Below are 20,759 nucleotides of genomic sequence, written 5' to 3' on the forward strand. Positions count from 1 at the left end.
TTAGCGCATAAAAAACTGGATTTGCACATAAAAAACCATAAAAAATGCGTAAAAAACCATAAAAAATGGGATAATCCCCCCTCGCCTATGTTCCAGAGTCGGCACGCTCTCCCTACTACTAACCTTAATCATTTGGTTTGGTGGCTAAGGAAATAACTGAAATGGTTGGATTACTTATAATGTTAACTTCAGATTTTTTAAGTTTCAGCTTTTTTTAACAGATGAACCAATTTCCCCTCCCCAACCTTTATATTTTACTCACAATAAATGATATGGATCAAGGAGGGCATAAGAAATCTTTGGAGAGAGTGTCAATAGTTTAAGGCGCTCTTTAAGCTAATAGCACTGTGTAAGGGCCTCCTTAATCTAACAATTTGAAGGTATTAGTAAAACGAAGCCTTAAAATATGTCAACCGGGATGTGCCTATGCTGGCATTTAACGTAAAAAAATGTAACAGCTCTCATAGTTTTGGAAAGTGAACACAATGAACATAATGTTGACACAGCGTATTAACTAAAGTCCCTACGTTACATAACATATTATATGCACATTTACTTACCTCATTATATGGTGTATTTCTTGTCGATATTTTTTCAGACGTTTCATGAAATGAACTATGTTTGCGTATAACGTTTTCGCTTCGACTGGGAAATGCTGTAACATGTGGCTCGAGAACTCTTTCATGTGCCTGTAACAAAAAAAAAAGTCGATATTTTCGCCGCTTTTTCTCTGTGGGACAAAAAAAATTGATTATAGAGTGATACTTAAGATTAAAAGCAAATAAAACTAAAAATTTACGCATTCAGTGTTGGTGGCATTCTGTACTTAAGAACACAAAAACTTGGGCTAGTCTAAAACGTTTTCAGTACTCACTTCTAAGGGTAATCATAGCGTAAGTTTAAGGGATTTTCGTCCCAAGAGAAACTAATAATTCCACGCAGTTAAGTTATATATATAGTTCAAAATAAGAGACAAATTACTGTCCACGTCTCCGGATGTTCTGGATGATGGATAGACGATAAACACTGTGTATCCTTAAGGTTTGACATAAAAGTTTCTAAATACGTGAATTTTTTTTTTTTTTTAGTTTGACTGTTTGTTTTACCTACTTAATAAAACTCTAACAGTAACTGAATGACAGAAAACGTACAGCTTAAACTGGAGGGTCTAAAATCATACAATTTTGCAAAGGCGTTCCTTATGTAACGTACATGAGTACTAATATGAGTTTTTGTAAATTGATCCCCTAAGGAGTTTAAATAGTGGATAAATATTTGTATGGAAGTTAGTAATTTTTGAATTTAGAAATATGTAAATTGGTTTTTAGGCTACTATTTTTTAAATAAAAGTCAGTTGTATCAGCGTGTTTGAGAGTTCACATAAAATGAGGATCGAATACATTCCCATCGGGAGATCTGACGGTTTTGTTCGAGACTGGTGAAATCTTGGACTTAAATAAGAGGAAAAACCATTGGCCTGAGTCAGGGTTTGTTGAAGAAGTTGGTGCCGAAGGGAGATAAAAGATGTCTCTTGAACAGGCCTGTTTCTCAGGTGTCTCAGGTGTCCTACCAAGGATTTTTTTTTGTTTTTTAGCTAAAAAGACAATTCTTGGAAACACATTTTAAAAGGTTGCATAAAGAATTTTCAATGCTTTTTCCAGTTCTTAGATATTAATTGTCACTTATTAAAGTCGGGTACTTACACTACCACTGTTTGTGATCGAGTGTTTGAGGGTAACGGTGCTCTCTAATTTTGCATATTCAGTGGTCGTGAGTGGAGCCGTTCTTAAGTCACTTTAAGCTGGTTGATGAGGTGCATTGTAATTGAAAAATAAACTCTTGTTGTGGAAGACCGGACATGGCGACTCCAGTTCCGAAACATGCTCTGTTAAAAACTTTCACCTTCCACTTCACGAAGAAGAACGGTTACCAATCATCCAGGGATCTTCGTGCAATTGCGGAACTGGGTTCAAGTAATTTTAACACGAATTCAAAAGAATATTCTTGGAACATTAACCAACATAAAAAAAACTGTTAATTGTACAGCAAGAACACTCTTGTTTTATCCACGCGGACAAATCAATAAACAAAATCCAGCAGTAACTAAAGAACTAATGATGATACAGGCAGTCAAGGAGAAAAAGTAATTCACGCACTTTTAGTTATAACGGCAATAACTACTAAAATTCCAATTTAATTAACATCAAAACTAAATGAAAAAAATGTATATATCATTTGCCATAATTAAAAATTCACGCAATACATATAGGAATTATATTATTACCAACAAAATTAGATAGTTTATAATGAAACATGCAACTACAGAAGTCGACACACGGAGTAGTTTCTACCGAGATTCAGTTATTTGAAATTACGAAGAGCTCTTGGTTTATTTGGGTGTAAAAGTTTGCTGATAAGCTCGCGAATGTAGCGTGAGCACCAAGAGAGCACACGGGGCGACTCACGGGAGCAGATGCGGGTCGGGCAGGCCGGCCGCGGGGGCGGCGCGCAGCAGGTCGCCGGCGGCGGTCACGTGCTCGAGGGCCAGCGCGAGGCGCCGCACCTGGTCCGCCCCCGCCGCCGCCGCAGTGCCGCCCCCGGCACGCAGCACCAGCTCCCACGTCGCGCCGGCGCCCAGGTCCTCCTCGGCGCGCAGCGCGCTGCGGTATGCCAGCGCCAGCCTGAGCCCACGCCCCCCTGCATCTAGGTCTCGCGCGCCCAGTTCCTTCAGCGGTGACCTGCCTTGGGAATCGCGTGACCAGCTTTCTGTGATTTTAGTTTCGGTTGTAGTTTCCATGTTTAGTTAGTTTAGTTTTTAATTTCAAATGTTATGAGCAGTTCTGAGGGGAAATGTGTTTTTTTATTTTGTTTATTGGAATCGGAAGAGGAGGAAGAGGAGGAGGAGAAGAGATAAAAGGCTGATGTGGATTCACCCGATTAACGAAAAGAGAGATATATAAGCTTTGAATATATATACTGTATAGAAGTCGCGAGTGGATAGGATTTACTCTACGTTTTTCAGAAGCTTATGATGAGCAGCTTGGGAACTTCACCGCTGCAGTGCGCTGCCGTAACGCCCTGTATCGTCTTAGTTGTTATTTACACGTTAGAGCGCAGCGCTGTCGCCCGCTGTCATTCCCCGCACCCCCCATCCATCATTCACTGCAGCTCAAGGTCATTCAACGGGAGGGGGAAGAGGTGTTTGAAGAGTTCGAGACTTGTCTGCTAGGGACCACCACAATCCGATGCCCTAGAGATGGTGGCGATTGCGGCGGTGAATTAACGAACTACCTCAAAACCGTATTAGAAATTTTAACCTGGGCTGGCGACTTCTATACAGTATATATATTCAAAGATATAAGGGAGTATTTCCAATAGTTTGGAAAGTCTCCGGGAAAATTGCTCTCCGACTTCTCCCCAGAGTGGCTGTCCTGGAACAGTCCCGCGGTGGACAGAGCTGCGCGGCGTGACGCACACTGCATGCCGGGAGTGGAGCGGGAATTCTTCCAGGGTGGCGTGGTGCGACTCGGCACGCTATACAGTGTGTGGTGAGCTCCAGGCGTTTATTTCACGTTCCGAGAACCAAGAGGTCCGATGTATTTACACACACACGCAGGCCCGCGCTTAACGCGCGTTGTACGGCCGTCAGCTGCGCGCTCAGAGATACCTGCGCCGGCATTGTGCTGCACGTACCATCGCGCGCTTTCGGGTAGAGTAAATAGAGGTTGGTCGAATTGGAGAACAAGTATTTCGATACTAATCTATTCATTGATGAAATACAAAAAAAGAGGCCAGCCGTTTGGGACATGGAGACACGGAAACAGGGTACAGGAGAAACCAAACTGTGTTTCTGAAGATAATTTGGAGAAAAAAACTTCTCGTCTATCATTGCAACGGCAGAGGAGCCACACAAAAGCAATCACTTCCACGTCCATTTCCAATAGAATTAGTGCGCACTAATGATCGTCGAAGGCCGGGCTGAACGCGCAGTGTGTACGCTGCTGACAAGCGTTCGACGCGACGTCCAAAGCCTAACGTATAGCAGCCCTAATGCACGAAGCACTGATGAACGCGTGTAATGCACGAATTTAATAAAGGAATTTACGAATGGATGTATGAATGCACGAATTAATAAAGGAAAGAACGAATGGACGTATGAACGCATGACTGCACAACTTAATTAACGAATGATCTGTATTGAATGCACATGTGCGCAAAATAATGAATGAGTGAATGTATTAAGATACAAATGAATGATTGTATGTATAATTACTTGCATGATAAATAAACGCTTGAATAAAACAAATGAATGTTATAACGAATTATAACGGAATAAATCATAGGACTAATGATGTTTGGACGTTTTTATATTTAATTTTTCTAGGCATAGCCTCTCGCGCACAGCTAAGTCACGAGAGATGGGTGGACATCAATTATGTAAAGAAATCGGGCATGGCCTTCAGTAAAGAACCATCCTAGCATTCACCCGTGTCCTCTTGGAATGCGAGTGCCGTGCTTTACCACTGCGCTCCGTAAACCTGGAAGCGTCTCTTCGCAGAACACGGAGGAATCCATAAGCGTTGAAGCTGCCCTGAATCTATGCTTGCAATTATATTTTCCATGGATTAAAAATAAATTCCTCATGTACCATAATACATTTCATATGTGACTGCTAATATTACTCTCATACCACTTCCCTATCTTAGACTTCAGAACAATGATTAAGCAAGAACATTAACAGTAACACACTTAGACCCTTGTTGAAAACATACAATTAATTACATAGTTCTAGTAATAATGAACATACACAACATTTACTGTAAAAGTGTGTGCCGCCAATTTTAAATAATTGGCACAATTTATTTTTCATCTAAATTCCATAATATAAACTTTTTTAGCCCATTGTGCATCCTGATCAAATCTTTCCTACATGAGGCCCGTTATGCTTTCCCAGTGCTGCAACCGATAGCCTGGTGTGATTTCGCCAGGCTAATATTAGTCAATCATTTTCCTTCCTGTCTCGGGCCACGAACGCGACCAGTACAGTATCTCACTTCGTGACCGAGAGTGCTTTTCTCAGCGTCCTCCCAAGGCAGGCCCTCTTCCCAGAGCTCGGCTTAGGTTAGCAGCTCCAGTCATGCCCCATTCTAGTGTTTCAGTGCTGTCGGGAATCTATAGGTGCTCGCTCTAACACTTTTCTCACGAGCCAGCGGATACCCCCTCCATATTTTCCAAGAACTTCAGCCAGGGCACTGACCGGGTCTTTAACCTCCGCTCTCAGCGAGCCTAAATCAAGAATAGAACTCAAGTACCCTCTGTGGGAGGCGATTGACGTGATACGCACCAGTCGATCATGACCTATGCAAGACTGCCGTCCCTGGAGTGACATAGAATAACCATGGAAACAGGAATAAGCATGATTCTAGAGATACGTAAAAGTATCGTGTACACATGCAGCGCATGTAGAGGAGGCACACAAGTCAGTGATCATAGATGCGGAAATGCTTCTGTGTAACTCTAGAGCCGTTACCGTGTACGATCATATACACTGGACCCATGTTGTGTGGAACATTTATCAGTGAATGAACTGCGCATCTTTAATTTTTACTATCTTATTGATCCAATATGTAAATGTACTGATTGAAAATCAATGTTATTAAATTTAGTTGTCAATCAATGTAGTTTAATACGTGAAAATCTCGCCAGTATAAAAGTGCTTCCTTCTAATTTTCTCCTCCAAGAACCTAGTTACATTTTAAGTTTATGAATAACTTGGATATTTATTTTATTTATAATAAGAGACTGTCACTAATATTTGGCAAATATTCAAAATTACTAGTTGCATGAATAATTCCTGCAACGGTTTCAGAACCCTTGATTAAAGTATAAGTTACACTTTGATCTTGCGTCATTTACACTGAGTTCAGTTATATAATATCCTATTCTTAATTTACTAACTCCAAATTAATAATGCTGTTAGAGGAAAAATCAGATTTATTCCAATAATTAAAGTTATTTATTTAAATGAGACGTAGAAGTACTTATGTAGTTTTTTAGACTGTTAGGAGAAAAAAAATTCAATTATGATATTGTTAAAGTTGTGAAGAACTTTAAATTAGTAGAGATTTGGTCAACTGAAGATCACATGTGAAATTTTATTTTCAAAATTGTTTGTCCGACAGTACTATATCGTGTAACAGATTTAAAAAAAAAAATTATGTTATGTCCTTTAAACTATTACCTCCAAACGTTTCTGGTCGATGCCTGATCTTTCTGCCACATGTGATTCAGGAGCGAAGAAGTGGCAACATTGTACCACAGAATATCATCCAGGTTAGCCTTCTTTCTTCTGGAATTAGGTCTGCACACATTGCACACGGTTATTGTACAGTAGATACGAAAGATAATAATGCGCACTTAAAAAATATTAATATCTCGTGTTTGTTACTTACTTTATCTTAAGCGTCTTAGTCCTTTGCAAGCTGTATGGGATATAAGATACGTTGTAGGCATAAATATTGAAATGAAAAATTGGCGAAACATTTTATTAATTTTTTTCTCAATCTCATGAAATTATATTTAAAATTATACTTTTAACATTTTACCTTACATTTTTCCACGTAATTTACACATAATATCTATGATGTTAAGGTACAGTTAACGCACTAACACTGTCTCAAATAGAAAAAAAATAATTTGCAAAAAATAACATTTTATTCTTAGGGCGATAATTAAGAATGCTGTTACAGATAGAAGGTATATATTGGCTATGCATATATAATGAAACATAAATTTAAATTTCTTTTAAACTGAGAAGGGGAATAAATTAATAAGGTGATAAAGAAGCAGCAATATTGGAATGCGAAGTAAAACCGACAGTAAGTAAAATAAAAATTGTAAACCAACTGGAATGTATCAAAAGTGTTCCTATTGAATATTGTTAATTTAAAGCATGCATTTTTTACGGCTACATACAATTTTATAGGTTACAAAACTCCATAATAATTTTAGGGCAACTTTAACTTTGCAATTTGGTTGTAATTCCGATTCTAGGTGTGCCAAATTCATGAGCTTGCAAAATAAAAATTTTTCACTACAACCCTGAAGCTGAAATGCTGGGTTGTACAGAGCAGTGCGTATTTTAAGGTGACATTCACCACTGTGTGGTACGAAATTTCATCCTTTAGTTTGTAAACGTAACGAAATTGTGCTCTCGAGAAATCAAAACTCGAACTCTTGCTGGAAAGCGGAAGAAATGCGCTAGGTAAGTATAGCTTCAGTCCATTCCATCACCGGCTGGTGACACAAAAACAAATTATTAACGAGTTGTTAAGGTTAATTTTACCACAGATTAGGAAGGAAACTATTTTCTTATGGGTGAGTTTGGCACATGTAAAATTTTGGCAGCTAGGTGGGAGACGGTTGTGTCAGCGCAACATGCTTGCTATATGTAAATGGGAGAACCTCATAATTAATTACCACTCGAGAAAAAGTTTTTCCTTTCTATGATGCACGATTGTTGTGATCTCCATCCTTGAGGAACCAATTAACACGCCCGAAACTTTAATTTAAAGCTCTAAAGCTACCAGTTGCGTAACTAAGTTAACGTCCTAAATAGTTTCAAGTTTTGGGGTTTAAATTTACGGGTTTTTCAGAGAGACCTGACACATTAGTTCGAATTCACACTCCAAACAACAACAACAAAAAAAAAACACTTAAATTGGCACAGTTTCGAACACTTCTTTAAACTTTAACGTACGATTACAATCTCGTGTGAACAAATGTAGCGGAATGAAAATTAGTTATTAGTAGAACAAGATTATATGGTGAATTGTGATAAAACCTCAATAACAACGCAAAGCATGTCACCACAACATATAACAGCGAAATGCAAGTTAATACACCATTTAGCACCTACATGTAACTAAAAAAACATTAAATCAACTAACAATTATACCAAATTTAACTCAAATTACAAAAAAATTGTCTTTTGCTATGGTGAATTCATTGAATGAAATTTATTTAGTTTAAAGTTGGTATCTAAATCTATTAAATTAACTGAATTAAAAAATAATAATAAGGCATCTCTTAATAGTAAAACTATTTAACATTAATGAGTTTGGCACATTTCTCAAACACAAAACAATTTCCTGATTTATGTTTATTTTTATCCGTAGTTCTATTCTAGACATTCATATTACTAAAGTTTTTTTATAGTTCAATTGAGACTATTTTGGAGGAATAAGTATTAATAAATATATTCGTTTAATATTTGTTGAAAATAAACTCTTGTCGACCTATCAAAGCGAGGTATCAATAACTAGAGCGATCGGCCTTTGTTTGTGACTTTGTCTGACAATAACTTTCGAAACATTGATTGGATTTTCATATAATTTTGTAGAAAACTAGATATGGTCAAAGGAATTATTACATTCGTGTATGTGCAAAACCGTACAAAGCTTATTTTAAAAATATATTTAATAAATACACATATAGCTTTCAAAATCAAACCCATTAATACAATTTCGGCTTGAAATCCAAACAGGAGAGTGGCAATAGAGATTACGTTACTGCGTGCTTTAAAATGAAATAAAGAAAATAACAAGCAAAAATGTAACAAAATATATCTAATACTTATGTTAAGAACGTATATATAAAAGTAGCGTTAGCTAAAAAAAACACTATCATAAATGTTTTATATTAGGTATATTTAGTTGTTAGATTTTCAATTAAATTTTAACTATTACTTATAAATCATGGTGTTAAAATTTACAAAATCACTCAAAACGGAACATCGCGAGTTCTCAGTTCAGAGCGAACTACTTAGTTGTGAATTAAATAATGTATAGTAATTAAAAAAAATAACACCGAAATCTCATGTTTTTTTTAAAAAACTACTGTGCCTAAAAATAAAACCATGAAATCTTGTTCTTAGTTATTAGGGACTGTTGGTAATAAGCTCCAAAATTACGTTCTTCGAATACTAAGGTAACTGTAGACAAGAGTTTTTTTTCTTCAGTACTGTTGTAATCCAAGGTTGATAATTATATTTATATACTTAATATCTACCGGCAACATTAAACATGCAGGGGAAGCGTAAGGCCGGATTTAAACTACGCAAGGGACGCAACGACACAACAGCGCAACATGCAAACAACGTAAGCAAATCACGGTCGTTTGTAAAGCACCAACCCTGACATCTGAAATCGTAAAAACGGTAAAAAAAACTAATTCCCTCCCCGGGCTTCTTTTGATGATTCGTGTTTATCGTGGAAACATATGGAGATTTAAATAATTTGAAGTTGAAAGATGCCGAAGCTTGCGTTTCGTTTTTTCGTCTTGGGTAGCTTATAAACGGTTATTTGAACACGTCGTTGTTGAACTTTTTTTTCGTATTGTGTTCTTGCGTTTCTTTCGTATTTCATATACCCGGCCCAAGACTCGCGAGTTCTTGTGTGAACAGCAGCGGCAAACAAATGACAGACGTCGCTGAGAAATAACAACCGCGCACCTTAGCGGCCGAAATTTTTCCTGCGCCAAACTAACTTCCTGACCTGTAGTACAATTAACCTCGGTGTTGTTAACTAAAGATGCTTCCCCGGTGTCTTGTAGGCCCCTGAGTTTAGCGATATCAATTCTCGCACGTCTGAGAAGATAAAACAAAAAAAAAAAAAAAAACATGTATGCGTGGCTGCCACTTCCGTTAGAAACGAAACTTCACAGATAAGAGGGATAGGTAGAGACCGGAAAAATTCGCAGATTCGTTTCGTGATAGGCTAGAATGCTATCTATTATACATCTTCGTTGCTATTGTTATTGGTTCACAGTTTGTGTCGCGGACTTTGGGCCAATGAGAAACCCTCATCCACTTAAGTATCGAATCACAGGCAAGCAAGTTGAGAACTTTGAAAAGTATGCAGCCAATGAACATGTGGTATTTGCCCGAGTATGTAAAGGGCTATCGAGACCATCCTAGAGGTCATTGAACCTGCGAATTTTTCCGGTTCCTAAGGATAGGACATTTTAAGGGTCGCCTGTTATTTGAAGTACGCGTAATCATTCATTTAAAATATATTTTTTTTATTTACTGGTGTCTGTCCACGTCTTCAATGGAATCTAAGAATGAATCAATAAGTTTATGGTAGCTAAAATATTATACATAACCCTATTGGAATAATCTATACAAATTGTCACAATTTTTAATGTTAACACCAAAACTACGCAAGTAAAACAATGCAAACGTACATATTTTATGAGAAAGTACGGAAACGTTTACAAAAGTACAAGAACTAATGCGGTGTTGCTGCCGTCTGTAAAGTCTGTACAGATGTTTCAATTCAAAACCCTTTAAAAAAATGTGCCATCTATCAATAGTCGATACATACGTATCATAAGTTACGCACGTTAACTCCATACTCTGTGATTCTGATACTACTTTACGAGCTGTGAAAATGTTGCACTTCAAATTTAACACTAACTAAAACTGTTACTCTATGCAGCTGCATGTACATAAACTGCACAATGCCTGTTGGGGGGGTGGGGGGAAATGTGGGGTACATATATACCCCTTTCCCCCAAATAAAACCGAAAAAAAATTTTTTCCATCCAACAAAAGTACAAAAGAAAATAATATAAAAGGAAATAGCGAGTAAAGAGGTTCTATCTCCCCCCACTCCCTTTAAAGGAAATGATATTCTACGAACACTCTTGATTGGAAGACTGCAGTTTTTATGTTTCAACCGGTATCAGGTTAAATAAGTTTCTCCTTTTTTAATTTGAGTATTGAATTGTGTTGATAAGTGGGTTTTTTGTTGATAGTAGTTTAAGATTTCACTGTGATTTGGCTGACGAAGGAAAAATAAAATCACTAGTCAGGTAACAACGCTAACTTTGACACGTCGCGAGAGATCTCATGAAGAGTACAGCGACTGGAGCTTCTAGCCGAATGGTCCCGGATTCGATTCCCGGCCGGGTTCCTTTACCGCCATATTGCGAAAGGGAACAGCAGTCCATTGCTATATCATCTCGCCTGGTTTGGCCCCAATTTCGCCCTGTCTGCCTGGGTATCTCAACCATAGCTTCTGGGTCAAACAACCAATCAGAGTCGTTATTACAGCGTGAGTCAGAATTTCACCGGCAAACTTCGTCTGCAGGTTCATCACGCAAAAAAAAAAATGAAAATATAAAATACGACTTGCAGTATAAGTGTTTCCCCAAGCCTTTGAAATTGGAGCTGAAAAACTAGTTTAATGTAAATACGTATGGCAGAAAAGCTATTTAGGAAGAAATACTGAGCGCGTGGATAATGATTAATTTTACGAAGTTCTACAACCACCGCAATACTTTTCGCTGTTGTAAACATTTTTTTTTCCTTTTAATCGTTCGTTTTTTTTTTTTTTTTAATTTGTTGTTAACCCATAATTATTCAAATTTCACGACAGCGACAATTTTTGACGTGATAACGTCTTATAAATCGATGAACGCCGGCTACACGCACGAAAAAAGCATGACTCATTGTCACGTTCCGCCTGAGCCGAGCGTGCAAGAACCGGCCAACCACCCTACGAGAAAATATTCTATAATATCAAACAGATTAAGGCAGGCTTTTTAACTAATTGTTCGTGATTTTATGTAAACAAATTATTAAAAATTAAATTTGCAAAAACTGTAAATAATATTTGAGTATTAAAAAGTATGCAATTTTTCATCAATGTTTTCTTGTGACGTTATCACGTCAAATTATCGTCCGTAAAATGACTTTACAGACAACCCCCCATTTTTTCAGCAGTAGGAGTTGTAGTAGCAATAACTGTAATATTAGAAGTAGCAGTGTGTAGAAGAGCTAAAAGTTGCTCAGCTCCAACTACAAAGACAAATGTATATCAGTCTTGGGAACAACTTTAGACCATGAGTCGTACTGTATGTTTCCAACTTATTATTTTCTCACGATGGATCTGCAGTGGAACTCAGACTCAACCCATAAATATAGAGACACCTGTATTTCGCGAATACATTTCCTGTCAATATATTTCACAAAAGAATGTATCTCTTTCTCAGAGTTGTGGCGAATTGTGGGCGCGCAGCAGAACGGTACCCACATTCTCAGTGACCCCGTCAAGTGGAGGAGAACATCCCTCACCGACCACAGCCAATAACTATACTAAAAAGCTACAGTATGTTGTGAAATACCTTGACGCGAAATACAAGTGTCCCTACCCATAAACCACGGTCCTGCGCGGGGCAGATGTCTTACGAGATGTCCGACAGGTAGCGCCTCAGCCCGGCGCCGACCGCATGTGTCACCCTGGCGACGGCTTGATCGGTCGCCACGAAGAACTGTCGGAGCTGCGAGCTGCGGCCGAAGGAACAGTCGCTACACAGTCCACTCGGGGTCACCTGGACACTTCACGCTTCTGGAATCAACCTTCACTGCACAAACGGTACACGAGTCAACCCAAACACTGCCAAGTTTTAAGGTGTCCGCCCGGCTACAACACCGTGCAGTAATCAGAGCTCAAGATTTATTAAACGTGTCTGATTGCTAGAGACCTGCAAAATTCGCGGGTTCAATGACCTCCAGGATAGACTCTGCTAAACTCTACACACTCAGGCAAATGCCACCTGTTCATTGGCTGCTGACTTGTGAGTCGTCTCGACTGAGTGTCTGTGATTCGACACTTCTTTGAGCGAGGGTCTCTAATTGGCCCTCATTAATCCAGATTGACAGTGAACCAGTGGTAGAAGCAGCGCTAAGGTATAATTATTTGAAATCACGAAATGAATACGCGAATTTTGCAGGTCTCTACTGATTGCAAACAGCATTTAAGAGCCATTAATGTCGCAACCACTCCGTACTACAATCTTCGTACCATGGTTTCAGCTATAACGTGTACCTTTTGGACGGTGCAATGGGTGTTTTCACAGACTTTTTTTTGGCATGGTAAAATCTACACACAGTACTGTGAATGGTATAGGGAAGTGTAGGTATAGGGTCACCGCTGGAAATCCATAGAAGCGCGTTACCGACGTAACGAATGCATGCCAGTTCGGTGCCTGGCGTAGAGGCGTCGAGGCGCGTGGTTTGCGAGCCAGTGTCGCCCTTAGCGCCCCCGCGCTTCTAAAGCTCCTGCACCCGACCAAGCGGCAACCTTAAGGCTGAGTTCACAATAAAAAAAAATAAGGATGAAATAATTACTGTGTGTTAATATTAGCCAATGAAATCATGGGTTCCGCCTCCTTGCATTATGATGTCAGCACTACCATTTAGTTTCCTAGAACTATCCGCCATTTTTTAATTATGTCGTCACGTCCGCCATCTTGAAATTCAATTAGAGTAGTATACAAATGGGCATACTGGGACAGGGTTCAGGGTGTTGTGCCAGAGGTGCCGACCACCATCTTGGATTGTGACGTCACGGCGGCCATCTTGGATGGTTGTGACCTTGACCTTTGACCTTGACCTTGACCCCGGCGGCCATCTTGGATCCGCCATTTTGAATGACGTCATTTTGTTTTCTCGAACATTCCGGCGTTGTGTTTTCCGCCATTTTGAATTATGACGTCACCGTTGAAATTGTTGTTACGGTCGCCATCTTTAACTTTATTATTTACTATCCGATTTTAATGAAAAAAGTTTTAAAATTTATAACAACATTCAATTAATAATTTTTTAATAAAAAATATTTTAAAATTTACTTTTACGACACGGAGTTCGGAGTCCTCAGTTCGAACCCGGCGAGGGCAAAAAAATAAAAAATGGCGACCGATCCTTCCCCCGTGGTGGGTGCTGACAGACTGACCCCCACCACTTTTACCAATGCATATACGAACCTACAAACCCCCCCCTCCCCCCTCCCCTAAAAAATTATTATTTCTCGCACATGACGATCCACCCCTCCCCCTACCACCCTTATTTAATTTTTTTTATTTTTATCGAAATAACCACCCTCCACTACTACTGATGTTAGCCCCCTCCCTCACTTTACCGTCATTCCCACCCCTACCCCCTCCACCCCTAATTTTTTTTAGCCTATAAATACCGGCTGCCGGACCCGGGGGCCTTCAGATTTTGCCTCAGTTCCTCCTCCGTCGACGCCGAGTAGTTAATTCGTGCCACGGAGACGTCCGTCGACGCCGAGTACTTACATCGTGCCGCGGAGATGGATTTTTGTTTTTTTACGTAATAATTATAATCATGGTTTCGCTTGCCGAAATGCACGAATTCATTGCGGAAATAATTACGGGATACGAAGGAATGTCGTTCGATCAAATTCGTCAATCGCTAACTGCAACCATCTTAAGTACTCTTGAAGCATTTCCCGGAAGCGAGGAATTCATTCTGTATCTACACCACCGCATCCTGTGTACGTTGGAGGCGGCTATAGAGCTCCAGCAGCAGCAGCAGCAGCAGCAAGATGCACAAGACTCCGGCATCGAAGAGTGAGGCACCATCGTCGCGGCATCCTCGTAACAAATCCAGCAACATTAACATGTCGACGACGGAGGCGGCGGCGGGTGACCGCGTCGACAAGGGTCGTCGGAGCCCATCGATGTCGCCATCGTCCGACACGTTTTGGACATCTTTCGCCGAGGGGCCGTGGCAGCCGCACGTCCCAAACGAGGACGTCTCAGCCGTCGTGACGCGACAGCTGCCCGGAGATCGTCAACGTGGTTCGCCCAGAGGACATCTTCTATCAGGTACCCAGACTTTGTCGACCACGTCGGCGGCGACGACGACGACGACGACGACGAAGAAGATGTCACCACGTGGTGCTGGGACCTCTGTCCGGACCCACGCCCTCACGAGACTGTAAAGTGTGCCTTGTTCGACATCGGCCAAGAAAACTATTCTTTCGTACGATCAGGACAGCAGTGCGTTCAATATCAAATGTTTTATTACGGTTCCACTACCAATGTGTTCACCACGGACAATACGTACTTTGAATCGGGTAGTGAAGACACGCACTTTAGGCTTAAATGGGATTCCAAGGAACCCTTCGGTACCGTGAAACCTATAATCGCATATGACTGTACGAACCCAAATTGTGTAATCAAACTATGTCATCCGCAAGCGTATTTTCCGTGTTCGATTGATGAACTAAAGACATCGAAAATCGGTAATCGTAAATATCGCTACAGTGAACAGTGCGGTAGACTAAAATATTGTAGGTACATGTACCGCGATGATTTATGTTATTGTTCAAAGTTTGAGACACCTTGCTGTCGTGAACTGTGCCCCGTGGCCAGATCAAAACTATTGTGTGACGCTAACTTTAATGCGGCAATGCATATTCATAGGCAATGCAAAAATTAACCATCAAATACTTTATAAATATTATTTTGATGTTGTATAGTTGATGCAGTGTATCTTTTTAATCAAAACCTAAATGAAAAATAGCCATGTTCTTTATAATTATTATTTTGGTTTTGTATCTTTGTAAAAAACTTTGTAATTAAGAAATTTTTCAATGTATCTCTACAAAACTAAATTAAAATTCTTATAATGTTTTTGATGATAAAGTATGAATTAAAAAAACTTGTTAAACAAATGAATATAAAAAAAATACAAATTTACGTCTACTCGTCACAAAGAAGGTACTCGGTAGGGAGGAGAGGGAATTGGGGCAAAAAAAAACAAACTAATGTATGAGTAATGTATGATTACGTAGAGAAAATAAAATGGAAAAAAAATTTAATGTTTGTGTTTTACCATAATAATAAATCCCCAAGTCACTATACACAACTTTTTTTTTTAAATTCTTTATATCTCTTCATGTTTATACTTGGAAAAAAATTTTATAACAGTACATCTTTAAATTTGAAAAAAAAAATTAATTCCTTTCATCTCTATACTTGGAAAAAAATTTCATTCTTTTCATCTTTGTACTTGTAAAAAAAATTTGTTATAACTTTATACTAGGAATAAATAGTTTGTTTATACTATTATTGTTAAAATTACATTAACAATTATTCTTAATAAAATAATTTTGTAATATATTGTTAGCACGTGGCGACCAGCACACGAGTCCTTGAAGAGGACATCAGGTCCCTACCCTCAGCGCCGTGTCCCACTGTCCGGCGAGCGACATGGAGGGGGAAGATGCACCTGCATATACCAGAGGAGAGAAGGGTATATTTTTGCAAACTAAGATTCTCACCACCCCACCCTGCCACCACCGCTGCGGCCAGGCCCCCCACCACCGCCACGGTCGCTGTGGAGGGGGTAAAAGTCGCCTCACTGTCCCGTCGACCGCAGAGCGGACCGGCCGTGCTCCTTGCACGCTCCTCGCATGATGCATGTATACACGTACAGAAATAAAAAAATACAATTTATTACATACAAAGATCTATTTACACACAAAATAAGCATTACACACAAGTTTAAAAAAAATGATTACACAAACTCATTGTTTTAAAATATCCTTTTCATCAATCCACGAGTCAAACTCTGGTCCATGATGCAACCATCGTATTAAGGCCTTACCATTTTTCCGTTTTAACACTTTTTCAACGAGAAAAGTATCTGGAAATTTAGTTTTCATAATCTCTTCTCCATAAAACGCCCCTGTTATACGTTTCCCCTTCAGATCCTCGAAAAAATAAGTACGTGGATACGTATTTTTTATTCTACATACACGAAAAAGTTCACCAGTCCAATTCCCCTTGTAAGGTCTGTGAAAAATTCCGCGATTTTTTTAAATCCGCACAATGTCGCCGATATTCGCTTTTTTCTTTCGCGAATCTAGTATATTCGTATTGGAGTACACGGTTCGAAGCAGTCGATTGTCCTTTACGTCCTTCGGCTTGAGTTTCGTTGTAGAATGCACAGTAGAATTGTATTCTCGTACTAGTTTAGGAAGTAAACTCAGCCACTTGTAATTACCATTGGCAGTGAACCGAGTATACAGTTTATTCTTCATCGTACGAATCACACGTTCCACTATTGATGCTTTGACACCGCTAAACGTAGAGTAGTGATTTATGTTGTACTTTTTCATCAAAGCCTTGAATGATGCATTGTAGAATTCCTTCCCGTTGTCCGTCTGCAGTAACAAAGGTCTTCGCATATGTTTCAAAATACTCGACATGGCACCCGTAGCTTCCACAGCGGTTTTCCGTTTTAAGGGTCTAGCCCACAGGAACTTTGAATAGGTGTCTATGACTATGAGAATGTACCTGTAGCCTTTGTTCACACGCGAATACTCAATCATCTCGATCAGGTCAGACTGCCAATTGTCGTCCAATCCTTTTATTTATATTTTTCGACGTGGATAATTACGTCTTGCGGGCATATGCAACTCGCCCGCACTGGCAAACTTTGACATGATCACTATTCAATATATCCCGCTTCCCGTAATTCTTCAAGTATGGAAGCGATTTCGTTGGTGTGTGAATTATTTCCCACGCTCTGAGATGCCTGCAGCAGTCTAAGACGAGCAACCAATTCGTTCGGTTCGTCATAATATACATAGTCCAATTTTCTACCAGTGTCGAGTTTATAAAGTCCGGCCCCTTCGATGTCTAAGAAAAGACTAGCTATCAAAGGATATTTCTCATGTTCATAATCTTTGAATCGACCCGTTTTCGGGTCATTTTTTGCGTAAACGGCGTTGGAAGCATCTAGCAATCTTCTATATTTTCGCAAATCCATCTCTGAATATCGCCGCGGTTTTTTACGAAACAAAAGTTCGCATAATCCACGAGTAAGTTTTATCACCTCTTTTCCACATTCAATATTATCGCCGGACACGAAATGTAAGTACTTCCTTCGAACCAAGGACCCATTTACTACCTCGTTTGTGCACACCATACGTCGCGTCGCTGTTTCGAGGCACAGAGGAGGCCAGGTACTCGCTAGCGAGAGGACCGACTTCGAAACCTTTTTTATTTCGAGGTTTCTTCCTAAGAGTTCGACCGAAACGAACCTCGTCTTCGCTACAAGTTACGTTGGAATCGTCTGTTAATTGTGGACTTCGCTTTCGTTTGCCCGTGGACGTAGTTTGCGGCTCTTCTTTTATTTCGATTTTAGTCGGTTTCTCGTTTTCGACGTCCCCTCGCCTGGCTATGAAACTATCCAGACGTGCACTCAAGGGCTTCAATTTTTCCTCTCTTCGAACCTCATCGCTTAATCTGTGTTGCTTGGCGAGCAAGTACTTTGTTCGTATGGCCTCGATGACATCGCGCAGTTGCTTAGCCAAATCGATGTTAACATCCATAATTTTTTTCTTATTTTGAAGCACCTTTAGACACCAGACGTGAATTAAGTTTTGACAGAAGCGACTTTAGGTCGTCGCGTCTTTGTGCATTCGAAACTTCGATCATGTCTCGAATTCGAGAATCCGAAGCTTCCACGCGCTGGTCTATGGCTACAAGGTACACTGTTATTTCGTCTTTTGCTCGTTTTATTTCTTGACCGAGTAGCGAAATGTATTTACGTATTTCAGCATCGTGTTTCACGGTGCATAGTTCGGTACGCGGAGCTCGACTGCTACGTCCAAATTTAGAAATGCTATGATTCATGTTTGACGATAAACTTGTCGAAACCCTGTCTGTACCTGCCCTTATATAGAGGCCAGTCCTTTACGATGACTAGAAATCCGTGTTCGTCTTTCCAACACAAGGAACACATGTCTTTGAATTCCTGAAACGACATGTCGGTGTTTACGTGATCGTCTTAAGCGTGGCGTAAATTAAGTTCGTCCATGCAAAACAAAACTACGACATTCGCATTATCACGCAGCAAATGTTTGGGTATTCTACTGTACGTCTGACACAGGTATACGCAGTCTACCTTGGCGTGTCTACCCATGGAAAAGTACTCTTGTATTATGCCTTGCTTCTCACAAGCCACATCAACGAAAACAAACACGGAATTAAGTTTCGCTTCGTCGGTAGACACCACATCGGCGTTATCGCTAAACGGAAAATACTCCAGACCATCCACCGAGCGTAGAACAGCGGCCAAGCGCTGGTACTTTGGCTGTTGCAATGACTTGGAATACAAGTAAACGTTCTCGAACCGAATACCGTTTGGCTCCTCCAGTAAACTCAGTAAAACACACGTCTTGCCACAGTTTGACGGTCCTGCTATGATGCAACGTACGGTAGACGGTAATAATATGCCATGCCGTGATTCACGACCGCTAGTTTCATCGTCCTGCGTAATGCACACGGGCAAACAAACATCTTGCTTGACTACCTCCATCGCTACTGACGAAAATTCTATAAGAACAATCGTATTTATTGAATTTAGGTCAGTTGCATGTAATGTCTCGAAGAGGCAGGAATAAACAACACATCGGCGCGGGACTCGTAAACTCGCTGATAAACAATCTACCATTCGAGCTACACATTCCCGGCTACAGATTCTGCGGCCCCGGGACTAAACTAGCGAAAAGGTTAGCTCGCGGTGACGTGGGCATTAATTCTCTGGACGAAAAGTGCAAGCAGCACGATATTGCATATTCATTAAGCAAGGATCTGGAATCTAGGCACAGAACAGATCAGATATTGGCACAGGAAGCTGAGGATATAAGCAAATCTCCGAACGCGGGACTAGGAGAGAAAATCACGGCCTGGGGCGTATCTAAAATCATGAAGGCAAAGACGAAATTAGGAATGGGTGCTCGTCGCCGGACCAGGTCTCGCAAGACCAAGAAGCGTAAGATACAAAGAACCAATAAGAAAAAGGGCGGATTTTTACCGCTGCTGGTGCCTGCTATAGGTGCACTAGGCGGGATCGCAGCAGCCGCGGCAAATATCGCTAGAGCAGTCAAAACTAGCAAGAACCAGCGAAAGCAGTTGGAGGAAGCACAACGACACAACGTCAACATGGAAGCCATAGCCATCGGTAAAAAAAAAAATGGCGCAGGTCTGTACTTACGGCCTCACAAGGCAGGCAGAGGCATGAAAAAGAAACGTGTAAAGAGAAAATCCTAAGTTCCCTACCGAAACGACCGCTCACCAACGTAGATTTAATAAAGTACGCACGCAAACTTAAAATACCAAATTTCCGCGGCGTGTTTATGCGAGACACTTTTCCCAGCAAGCCAAAAACGCACGAACGCGCCATCATTAATTTAGACACGTCGGCGGGTTGCAGCACGCACTGGGTGGCCTATGTAAAGACGGGAAAAAAAGCCACTTACTACGACAGTTTCGGTAATTTGAGACCTCCGCCCGAACTGCGACAGTACCTGGGCCGGACCACTACGTTGTTTTACAATTACGAAACGGAACAGAGGCCTAATCAAACAAATTGCGGACACTTGTGCTTGAGATTTCTAACCAAATATTAAGTACGAAATATAAGTATATTTTTTCTTATATAAAATAAATGTACAGTAGCGAAAATCAATCAGTCATGTCCGTAACACTCATATTGACAGGTCGTAGCTTGCAGCTACGAGCCACATTCTACCCGCCGCTGGACTCGACCGGAGAATGGTGTATCGGACTCGTAGATTTTCAAACGTATAATGCCATACTGAACATTGACGAAGAAAACTGCAAAATGTGCTTCTTTAAAAGTGATGGAACAACAGCTCGGGAAGTTTCCATACCTACCGGCGCATACGAGTTGAGCGATATTACAAATTACATCAAGCAAGCGTTGACTCCAAACACAATTTTCGAATTGCGAGATAATCCAAACACGCTACAATGTGAACTTTATTGCAGTGAAAATGTCGACTTTACGAAACCTGACACCATAAGTTCGATGCTCGGATTCGAACAGAAAATATACGCAGCCAAGACCT

At 40.3% G+C, this 20,759-nt stretch overlaps 1 protein-coding gene across 1 annotated transcript in view; it reads right to left on the reverse strand.

Moving 5' to 3' along the window:
* The window catches only part of LOC134539032 (guanylate cyclase D-like), a 56,764-nt gene extending 40,473 nt beyond the window's left edge, over window positions 1-16,291 (reverse strand). Inside the window, exons 1-3 of the mRNA XM_063380706.1 lie at window positions 16,239-16,291; window positions 12,254-12,352; window positions 2,466-2,681 (exon numbers count right to left, since the gene is read on the reverse strand). Coding sequence (XP_063236776.1) covers window positions 2,466-2,681; window positions 12,254-12,352; window positions 16,239-16,291 — 368 coding nt within the window. The remainder of the gene's footprint in view (window positions 1-2,465; window positions 2,682-12,253; window positions 12,353-16,238) is intronic.
* Window positions 16,292-20,759: the final 4,468 nt, after the last annotated feature.

The sequence above is a fragment of the Bacillus rossius genome, chromosome 14 (genome assembly GCF_032445375.1).
Source record: "Bacillus rossius redtenbacheri isolate Brsri chromosome 14, Brsri_v3, whole genome shotgun sequence".
NCBI classification, from domain to species: Eukaryota; Metazoa; Arthropoda; class Insecta; order Phasmatodea; family Bacillidae; genus Bacillus; species Bacillus rossius.